This window comes from Melopsittacus undulatus, chromosome 1 (genome assembly GCF_012275295.1).
Source record: "Melopsittacus undulatus isolate bMelUnd1 chromosome 1, bMelUnd1.mat.Z, whole genome shotgun sequence".
NCBI classification, from domain to species: Eukaryota; Metazoa; Chordata; class Aves; order Psittaciformes; family Psittaculidae; genus Melopsittacus; species Melopsittacus undulatus.
In genome coordinates this window covers 118,145,574-118,156,993 of record NC_047527.1, presented here as the reverse complement: position 1 = coordinate 118,156,993, position 11,420 = coordinate 118,145,574, and the positions used below count along the sequence as shown (strand labels likewise).

Here is an 11,420-nt window from a genome sequence, read left to right as displayed (position 1 = left end):
AGCTATCCCAACATTTTTAATGACTGCAAATGTGGCACAGAATAAATAGGAATGAAAGACCCTGTTCTCTATGGACAGTGTTTCACAAAGAAAAGTACCGTTTTTCTGTGCTTGAAAAGGTTTCTGTTTCTCTTCTGTTCTCCTATTTGCAAAAAGAATTAATAACTTGTTTGGGAAAAAAAAAGTCAGGTTTGTCACAGAATTGATCAGCTAATGTAGTAATGTAGAAAACAGAGTGTTTTCATGTAATATCCGTCACAATGAAATACATTCTTCAGTAGATTTTGTACATCATGCACCGCTAAAATAGGCTGTTTACATAAAATGATAACTACTAAAATATGTGAAATCCATTCAATAACACGATGCTTAGAACTTGCCAAGAACATATTCTAATTCCCATCCACCTCCATTGCTACCTTAAGAGCAACTCTCTCCATAGCAACTGAAAACTTTTCAAGGCAGCAATAAACTAATCCTCTCCAGCTTCCAGAGCACCATCAAGGAATTTTAAAAACATTGGACTTCCAGCAGCTAAAATACCTCTAAGGATTCAGAAGGCCACAAAGCTAGATACACAAGCATTCTTTTTCCCTTCAGAAGGTAAGAAAATAATGTTTAGAAAAAAGTGCTTCCTCGTAACAAAGATGCATATTCCTAACCTCTAACAGTGAAATATATTTAAATACCAAAAGATTTCCTAGCTTTTGAAAACATATTAATCTTTATCTGAGTGAATGCCAACTTGAATTTAGCAGTTCTTTTTTCATTGTCAACACTTGGTTAGCAGAGTTGTCTTTAAAACAAGACACACATATCATGTTGTAGTTAAAAGAATCTGAACTTGCATGTAGCTGTTTAACATGTGCATTACCATCCAAAAATGTAGGTCACTGCCAGCATCTGCCCATGAATAAAATCAAAACTTTTTTTGTGGAAAACAGAAGTGAAACTCTTTCATGTCTCTTGCTCTTTGATATTGACTTAGATTATTGCTAAAGCAGAGGTGATGGTATATTAGGAAAGATAGTGACAAGACAGATTTACAGTACAAAATGTCTTTTACATCTAGAATTAACAAGTTAAACTTGCTCTTTCTGGTGCATTTGTCTTGTTTATTTACCAAGTTCTGTGAATGAAACGGTGACCTCAGTTTTGTATCTCTTTCATCTGATCATAAAATATCACTAATTTTTACATACACCCTGTTTGTTCCTGTTTTGTGTTGTATAGTTAGAGTTTGGTAACATTGGTAAAGTGTATTGAAAATAAAACCTGCTCTATATCATTTTCGTGTAACATAATTACTGCACATTCATATCAGAATTAGACTAGTAATCTTTACTTAAAGCTATTTTTGCTACTAAAACCCTGTTTCATAATGGAAAGAAAGCGAAAGCTGTAGTATTTTCCTGTTCTTACTGAAGAGGATTGTTAGTGAATGCAATAGCATAGCACTGAAATGACAACCATACACTTTACTTTTAAGAGGAGAGAAGGGCTCTTTGAGTCAACCTCTTGTTGGTAATTCTACAGAAGTTTTAAGGCCATGGTTGTCTTAGTTTCCTGCTGTTCTGAGCTGTAAAGCCCTTACAGGCTCCCTGTTGTTCAAAAACAGCTTGTCACTGCAAATCAGCTTAGCTGACCAATTAATAAATCCTTGCAAACATATTGCATTCACACTAATTAAAGGGTTGGTTGTTTTGTTTTTTTTTCCCTTTTACCATTCAGATTTCTCAGGTTTCGAGTTTAAGCTGTGAAGTGCAAACAACAATCCAACATTCAGTGCAGATCACGCACTGCAGGAAAAGGAGATGCGTTTTCTGACCAAGCACCCAGCTCTTGGGATGGTATGTTCCGCTTTCATATTCAGCGTGCTCATTGCTGAAGGACAGCTTGGGGAAGAGCATGGTCAGAATGGCAGCTATGCTTCCAGCCGAGGCTATCTGATGGAAGTTTTACGCGTTCTTTCAGCTGACAACACTGAGCTCCACGTGAACCATTCGCAAGAACTGGTCAGAATATTACTGGAGAGAACTGAGTGCCCACAGCGGATTTATGGCATGCAAGAGGATTGTAATCTGGTTAGTGCTTCAATTAATGAGGGATATATTTACAGGATCATCAGTGAGTTTGAAAATTATTTATTAGAGTGATATTCTCCTGAATATAAAACCTAGACATGTAAAGGGCTTGTTGTTGCAACAGGAAGTTGTCCCTGCTTTAATCATTTCATTCGGCATTATTATTTATTTTTTGAGCTTATGAAGAAGTATTCCAAACATGACAGGCATTCCTTTAAAATGTTGTGTTTCAGTTGCATAACACCAATAATTTTCCTTTGAAAGTCAGCAAGTGTTTATTTTCCAATAAAGATCTTTCTCCTTTAGCTCGATCTAACTATGAAAGCTTGAGTTTGGGACACAGAGGATTTCCACTGTGGAAATACATATATAAAAACTGCTGACCACTTCTGCCACTTTGTTTGTTTTTGGTTTTGTTTTATTTTTGTTTTATTTTTCCTGTATTTTAGATCATAAAAAATGAAACCCAGACTGGGTTGTCTTAGATTTATGGGCCACCCCACTGAAATAGTCAAAATTTAAGGGAGGGTTTTGGTAAGCCGTTCAGGTCAAGGAAAATGAAAGGCAGAACAAGGAATCTACAAATCCAAACTGAAACTGCAAAAAGTCCTGGGTACAACTTCACAGAGGTTTGGTTGTGTAGTTGAGTTTAGAATGTTTTCAGAACTGATCCCCCATTTGACAAAGAAAGGAACAAGTCTAATAAGATCATAGCTCCTGGTAGGATGGAGACAGTGGTGAGTGAGCAGCTTAGCTAAAGGGACTACAAATGGTTTGGTCGGCCTTAGCTTTGATTAATGTTACTCTAACTCTGACATTGTTCAGTGACTTATTATTAGCAGAGTGTCATTTTCTATCAGAATTATTAGGATGGTCAAAAAAGTGAACAATTTCACAATATACTATTCATGGCAATCTGTCAAGCCAATGTAACGGAGAACTTTTCCTCCCTTGCAGTAGAAGTCTACTTGCTTACCTGGCCCTTTCTGCAAATGCTCCTGCTTGTTGTATTAACCCCAATGTGAATTTCATACGTAAATAAGGCAAGTGTCTGTTGTTCCTTAACTGGGCAATTTTCATGAAAGAGATCATGCAGTTTTTCTCTTTGCACATCCAGGCAATGGATGTGTACCAGATACAGACTCAGATCAAAAGGTGATAACATGTTAAAAAGTAATGGGTATAGAGTCTTCCTAAACTTCACAAAGCAGGGGTCTAGACCTTCTTGTTCCCCCTCTCAGTTTCACTTCTCTTGATTGTTGTATTTTTTTCCTCTATTTGTGGAGAGCATGCACTCTGTGTCCTTGGAAGCTATCTTACTTTGGTCAGGACTTCCACTCAGTGTAGGCTTCATCTTGGTAATTTGCTGGAGGAAGAATTTGAGGTTTTTCACCATTTTCAGTACTTCTCAGTGTCAGCTGTGTCAGTAGGACTTCTCATATTCTGCACTGACAGTGCCACAAGATCACAATTCTCTATGGAAAATCCATGAAAGATAGTATCTTCAGTCACGTGCAGCCCACATACCACAGAGATGAAATCTTCCAAGATGATTTGGTAAACCAAGATAGCAAAAACTGTGCAAGAGGCACTATCGTTCAAAATCATAAACATTTGAAAAAGAATGCCACACCCTAGCTTGGCATTATTTTCCCATATTTGTTGGAAATTACTAATTGATTTCAGGCTCAACTTTCCCTTGTAAATCTAGAATTCTGGTCATAGTACATGACTGTTTTCAAATTGATTTTTGTTAATGATATCTCCAATGGGTATTGTCCTGGTTTGAGCAGTAGCAGTCATTTTTCTCCTTCTTGGTAGCTGGTGCAGTGCTGTGTTTTGTCTTTCGGGCTGAGAACGGTTGCTGATAGCAAGTATGTTTTGAGTTACTGCTCGGGTGTTTGGTTTGTCCAAGGCCTTTTCTGAGCTCATGCTCTGCAGGGAGGAGGGGAGGCCGGGAGGAAGGAGAGACAGGACACTTGACCCAGGCTAGCCAAAGAGGTATTCCATACCATAGCACATCATGCCCAGGATGTAACCAGGAGAAACCTGGAAGGGCTGGAGCTCTGGGGGGATGGAGGAGGTATCGCTCGGTGCTCGGTCAGGCAGGGTGGGGTGAGTTATGGGTTGGTGGCTGGTGAGGTGTTGTATTCTCTCCACTTGTTATTGGCTTTATCATTATTATTTGTAGTAGTAGTAGCAGTAGTCATTTATGTTATACCTTAGCTATTAAACTGTGCTTATCTCAACCCGTGGGGCTACATTCTTTGGATTCTTCTTCCTAACTCTCCGGGAGCTGGGGGAACAAGGGGGGGAGTGAATGAACGAGCTGTGCCGGTTTGGTTTTAAACCACGACAGGTATTTAAAAGCAGTGAAGTTTAACACTTATATAGACTAGTTTTTTGGTTGTAGTTATATATTGGCCCCAAGACTATTTGGACAGGAGCTGGAAGCTATTGAATGGCATTTGAGTCTTTTTTTTTTATCTCCTGAGAACACAATTCATGTATTTCTTGCAGTGGTAAGATGTTGTTTTCTAACTTGTCTTCTAACTGAGAGAAACTCAGGTTCATTGCCCAGCAAATAAGTATTTCTAAAGCAAGGCCATGCACATGGTTATGGCTGTAAAATACTAGTAACAGCAAAATAACCAGTGATGAAGAAATTTGTATTCTTGATATCTCCCTAAGGTTTATCCTCTAAGTGCTACCAATATCCTATGCAATAGCTGCATCTTTTGCAATGAACTTGCTTACTTCCAACTGGCAATATCCTTTCCAGTCATTTTCCTTGCAAGAGCAAACAACAGCCTCAGTGATTACAATTCATCCTTACTGGGTTTTCAAATGTTATAGAAGTCTTTGAAAATCTTCCACTACATGCAATATGTTTACTTTAGTATTACTGAGTTTTTGAAAAGACTAGTTGACTAACTTGAGGGCTTTGGGGACAGAAAACAGGATAGCGATATTCCTTCTAGGCCAAATACTGATGCTCGGAGACATGCATTCGGAAAAGAATTACAGATCTGTTTAGATTGAGTGTTTGTGAGAATTTTTATTAGAATTGTTTCTATTGAAAAGTAGCAGTTTCCCCAATTCCTCCAGGGTACATTGGTTTCTGAACAAGACGATGCATTTGATTCTACTCAGGTTCTGTATAAGAAAATGAATTAACATACAAAGTGAGACACACCAACCAGCACATCATGCTTCCAGGCACAAACAATTTAGTCTGACAAACTAGATTCTGTCTGGATTCATGATTTTATTAAAGCACAGCTTTGATCATCCCATGGTACCATCATGAGTTGTACTTTGCTCTCTCAAATGTACAGTCTGGCTGTTCTACAATAGTAGTTGAGATTAGCTTGCACGCCTATAACATGCTGGGAAATGAGCCAGTTGGAATAAAACAGCTACACAATGAATCAAAATAGTTGCAGGATCTCTTCAAGAAAGGTTCTTTATTCTGGGATTCAGCATCTTACTTCCCATAGTATGACACAGAGCTCTATTCATCTTCTGGTCTAATTTTAAAGACTAACTTTTGCTTGAGCTGGCAAAAGTTTCTGGAAAGCGTCTGTATCAAGAAAAATTGCAAGGCTTATATGCATATTTAATAATATAGGTATTAAAAAATCTGTGCTCAGACAGAAAGCCTGCACAACGTAAGAATATGATTTCAGCCCCTCTTGAAATGCATCTGGAGAACTAAATGGTGTTGAGACTTTGTGCAGGCTCTCTGCACAGGACCAAATGTTTCCAGTTAACAGAAATCATTGAGAAAAAATAAAAATAACTGAATAATTGCAGGGTCAACTAAGCCTCTTAACAGTGCATTGAATATGATATAACTTCTGTTTACATACCATAAATTATCTATAGCCCAGATACAGTAGTTGTCTTATAAATGAACATAGAATGCACAATTGAAAATGTTAATAGCCCTAGTGCTTATCTAATATATTTACAACCACAAATATAAACTGTTGAAGCCAGTTGAAGGCTTTTAGTTTGCTACAATGATTGATCAGCTAATCCTGGTTTGTAGTAAATCTTAAATCCCTTTGATATTTGACATTTCTTTAAAACTCAAGGGGATCTGGAAAAAAACCATGTGATCTTGCCTCTATAGAACTGCTGTGAGTTACTTGCCCCCTCCTCCTGGCATTCCATCAGCCTGCTGCTGTGTAGTCTTAGGTTCAGTTCCTTAAATATGAGAGTTGAATTCTCCTGTTTCCTCTCTCACTGTATTAACAGATGACTTGCAATGTGTTGCTTGAGTTGAATTTCCATTTATTTTTATTTTTTCACAGTGCCTTGAACCAGATGCTGTATTACTAATAGCTGGTGGAAATTTAGAAGACTATCTCAGTGAAGAAGTATTTGAGAGAATTTCTCTTATTCTTCTCTACTACATTCTTCATCGTAGAGATGCATGCTCTTCAGAACTCAGCTTGAATAACAAGGATTATAAATTTTACCTACAGAGTATGCTTAATTTAAGACATGATGAAGACTGTTATTATTTTTCACGCAATGAAACTGAAGATATTTTGGCTGCAGTAAGGCAACATTTTAAAACTTCTGAAACACAGGTAAAGAAAACATAAAAATAGCTTCATATTTATTACTGATATAGTGCCTTTAAGCTAGTTCAGACATTGTGTCAGTGTTATGGTCCTTCAACAAACTGGTAAATAACAGTAGGAGAGCATAGGCTGAACATTAGTCTTTTGTTGCACGCGCTGTTTAATACTATCTTTCTCCTTGACTTCCTTCTGGCATGTACACTTCCAGAGTCTGCTGAGGCATGGTTGAGGAGATAGTGCATATTAGGAACCATTCCCAAAAGGCAATTTAGATACAGTTACCCTGCTTAAGGCAGATGGAAAAGAGTATAGCTGTGTAGATGCAAGACCTGCACTTGACTTCAAAGGCAGAAAACACTTTCTCACCTCTTGTATTTATTAGTATAGATATACTAGCTTGTATTCTAATGGTATACAGAACAGCTCCAAAATTGATCTGGCTTGATGAATCATTTTGCAGTGATTAAATCCTTGCCAACCCCTGCACTTCCATGTCCATCCAAAGCAGGGTGGAATAAGGAATCTGTCCAAAGATATGGCTTCCTACAGCTGGGACACATACTTTCGTGTCTAATTATCTATGAGCAGAAATATGCCTTGTATGGCGACTGATACAGATAAGCTTAAATTCAAATTTTTCTTTTTTTTTTTTTAATGCATATTGGGTATATCCAGCAAAAAAAAAAAAAAACAAAAAACAAGAAAACATCCTTTTTAAGTCAGGCAACATGAAGTGATTTTTCTTACTATTGTTTATTATTCCTTAGCTCAAGTAGGGTCTATAAAATAATAGGATAATATTGTAAGGTTCACTATCTAAAGAAAAACTGGTTTCCTTGTAATGGGCAATAAAATATTTTTTTGGCAGATTAGATAACTCTTAAAGTACAGGTTGACCTCCTCTGAGAAACCCCTGAGATGTGTTTGTAATATACATTTAACTTTGGTTTATTGCAAGGTTTGAATTTGCCCTTTCCTTTTTTATATAATTAGATTATAATTTACACCATATTCTAGTAAAGTTTCCTACACAGAAGAAGATGGCTAGGAGTCCTGGCTGTGCAGTAGAATATTGAGGGACTTCAGTTCCTCTTTCTGTGTTCTTTGTCTAACCATTTCCTATCATAAATTATTCATTGACCAGTACTTTTGGTTCTGAGTCTTGGTGAACGTGCTGATTTCCAAGAACTCCAGTGGTAGCTGGGCAACTGTAAAGAGGCATCAGTGGGTATTTGGCATGTCAAGATAGAGTAACAATCCATAAAGTGTTTTACTGTGTGGTCTGCTTGTTTATGCTGGCAGTATAATCAGTTGTCAGGTCTGTTCAGTAACTGAGACTCTAAGCTCAGGCATGAAGCAAGAGGGGGTTTTATGAAAGGTACTCAAAACATTATAGTCCAAAGCTTTGAATCACAACGTTTGAATTATGGTAAGGGCCAATGATGCAGGGTAGTAAAAGCATTTTTAGTGGCTCTTTATACGTTTTGATTTCACAGAAAATATCTTCTTCTCGGTCATAGCACCTAATATATTATTTGAAATGAGAGATGAAATCTAGGTTGTGGAAATTTAAATGTGTAATGGGTGGGGAAGAAAAGAAATGCCAGCCTCCTCTCTGCAGTGTTTAGGGCATATATAAAGAGAGATGAGAATGTGTAAAATGTACTGGCTTATCTAGTTGACTTTTCAATTTAGATAATATGGGTTTGAAATGAATTAATAATGTTGGCCAAGTTAAGGGTTTGGGGTGGTTTTTTTTAGTTTGTTTGTTTGGTTGGTTGGTTGGTTTCTTTCTCAAGGGCCAACTGTTTGTGATGAAAATAAACAAGGTGGGCAGAAATGGAAGAAAGCAGGGATGAGCTTCCAGACAACTGAGAGGGTGGTACGCTGCTTTCTCACTTCAGACCTGCACATGTCCATGCACAAGTGTACACAAGTGTCTGCTGCTCCCGTTTGGTCACCCAGCTAGGAGGTCATCCTTTATCTGGAGAACTGTATCTTTCCAGATAGCTGCAACATAGCAAATTATAGATTCCATTTAATAGATAGGGAACTAAAAACATTGGGAGAATTCTTGATATAAAGCATTAAAGTCTGTATTTGAGCCAATTTATTGTACCTTAACAAAAATTCCTCCCTTTTCTACTGCTTTCTGGAAGTAGATCTAGATGCAGTTGAAGAGGAGCAGAGGAATAAAAAAAACCAGCATGAAAACAACAGCACAAATAATCTGGATGAAGGACTATACTTCTTCCCCATATACTGAGTAAAATTCCAGGATTTTTTGTTTATGTCTGTTCTCCTGAAAATGTACTGTTTCTCATTTGTTGTCAATTACAACTTTAATCTTGGTATTTTTTCTACTCTGGCTGTCTGTGAAAGCATTCTCTCCATTTTCTCCTACTGCCACTCTGACTATTTGAATGAAGGTCACTAGAGCTCTCTTCATGCAGTTTTCTCCTTATTTCAGTGTGTTGATGTGAGTACTCTGGAGAAAAATGCTGATATAATGGACAAAGATGGTGCTGATGAAAACACTCTTCCACGCCTTGCTGCTTTAATCATTACTCTGGCTCTCCAAGGAGTCTGTATGGGGAAAGCAAGTTTGCCATCCCCAGAGTTCTTTACAAAATATATTTTCAGTTCTCTAAACAGTACCACTGAACTCCAAGTGACAGGTAAGCTATTTATTCCTTGTCTTTTGCAACACACATTTGATGTAAACCATCTTTAAATGCCTAAAGGACTTTTTACACTCAATTTTAGATTTAAATGATGTTTCATTTTAGAGATGTTAAGTAGTTTGCTCTAAATTTAAAAATAAGGTTGGATAAAGAACTTCTAATTTTATAAATCTTCAAGAGGTATAAACCTAATTGTTACTGAGATCATTCAATGTGTACCATCACAATAAGTTATTAATTGCTCAGCACAGTCTGAACTACCCAAGAGAGCTCTGAGGGTGGCGATCTAGCTGTGAGAGCAGAGTTAACTGGAGCCCCACTTACATTTCTTCTTTTTGCAGATCTTTATAGATTGCAAGACTCAGTTAGGCATAGATAGGATAATTCATGTACAGTAGCCAGGTTGGAAACCTCAGTCGTGCACACCTCAATGTAGCAGTACCCCCAGAAGAGATGAAATAGTTACAGATCACTATGTTGTGACCATGTGCTCTCTGATATCTGGTTACTGTACCTGAAAACATCTTTCTGGTTTGTGCTTCCCTACTCACTTTCTGACCTTAGTACCCAGTGAGTCTGGAATATGCAAAGTTTATTTTCTTCAGGAGCTCTATTGCTAGATGTATCAGAAATACCACTTAACCATAAATAGAAGAATAGGAGAGTTCCAAGTGGTCAAAAATAATAATAATTTAAAAAAATAAATGGAAAGCACAGGTGTTAATAGCAGCTGCTACCAAGTTCTGCAAAAGATTCAGCATGTTCAGGACTTCAAGAAGCTAAGCCATCAACCCAGGGGCCTATTACAGATTTAAAGGTTTTTTGTAAGACATCTACTTTTCCTTTTTTGTTGTAACTGCTAATAGCAACACTTTGCAAGCTTTTCAAAGCACTTTAAAAATGTTACATTAAGTAGGGTTTAAAACAAGTTTAAAAGTTCGGCTGAGTATATAGGTGCTGAAATTCTAGAGGTGTGAAGCAGAAATCACATAGGGTACCAAACTGAGGAGGTAAAAAATTGTTAAAATGAAGAGTTGAATTAATGCTGAAACCAATGAAATTTTAACAATTACTTGTGATTTTATCTTTTTAAATGTATATTTTCCCATGGTAACATATCTGTTTTTTAATGAATTACTAGAACTGGAACAACTATTAAATGTGCTTGCGGCCAAAAAGACCTGCACTGTGAATGGACAATTTCACAGTCACAAAAGAAGACGTTATAGTACAGCAATCAGAGATATTGGAGTCAGAAATATTCCAGTCAAAGGAAATCATACGAAAAGAGAGTATCTGAAAGGCTATTCTGAAGATCGTGAAAGGAGCACAGATTGGGACCAGGTCAATTTATTTTTATGTTATTATAGTACTGATCACAGAATTTCAGTGATGAAAGTTCACATTGGTTTGGAAACACTACCTTATTTCTGAGCTAAAATTTACTAGTTTCAAAGTCACGTTGATAATGCTGAAAATATATTTTTATATACATATATTTGTTTAAATATTAATTGGGTTAAGAACTTCATGGATGTTGAATGTGTGATTAAAGTAGCTGAGAATGTCTAATGTAATGGTTAGTGTTAGGCAGAATCAGGTGTTTCTTCAGGACACAGAGGACTAGTACCATGGCTTCAATGTCTCCACAAATTCATCAGATTTGTTTTGCTCTTATGTCACAGAGCTTCTAGGGCCCCCTGTGCTCTTGTAGAAAGAAGGGTTGTTTTGTACTGAGAGTACATTAAGGTTTCTGCATAAGTTACTTCTAAAAGGCTTCTGTAAACTAAAGATTGGGCATTTCCAAAAACTTTTAATAGACATGGAGTCCAGAAGCTCCTTTAGAAAGTATAGAGTCTGTAAGACAGAAATTTAGCTACTACCCAGTATCCTCTTTGAGGGCTTTGAAGAGCTCATTGCAGGTGATTTTATTCTTATCCTAAGTATTTGGAAATAAACAAATTTTGCTTATAACAGTGATTAAGGTGGCATCCATTAGACTGGAAATAACTCTTTATTAAAAAAAAAGAGATTTCAAAGTATGTATTTTGTATATA

At 37.0% G+C, this 11,420-nt stretch overlaps 1 protein-coding gene across 2 annotated transcripts in view; it reads left to right on the top strand.

The window, feature by feature from the left end:
* Positions 1-421: 421 nt before the first annotated feature.
* SLC39A12 (solute carrier family 39 member 12) overlaps positions 422-11,420 on the top strand; it is a 33,694-nt gene continuing 22,695 nt past the window's right edge. For both annotated transcript variants that reach the window (XM_031052516.2, XM_031052515.2), the window contains exons 1-5: positions 422-603; positions 1,732-2,084; positions 6,404-6,685; positions 9,150-9,357; positions 10,505-10,707. In XM_031052516.2, coding sequence (XP_030908376.2) covers positions 1,815-2,084; positions 6,404-6,685; positions 9,150-9,357; positions 10,505-10,707 — 963 coding nt within the window. In that variant the 5' untranslated portion in view covers positions 422-603; positions 1,732-1,814. The remainder of the gene's footprint in view (positions 604-1,731; positions 2,085-6,403; positions 6,686-9,149; positions 9,358-10,504; positions 10,708-11,420) is intronic.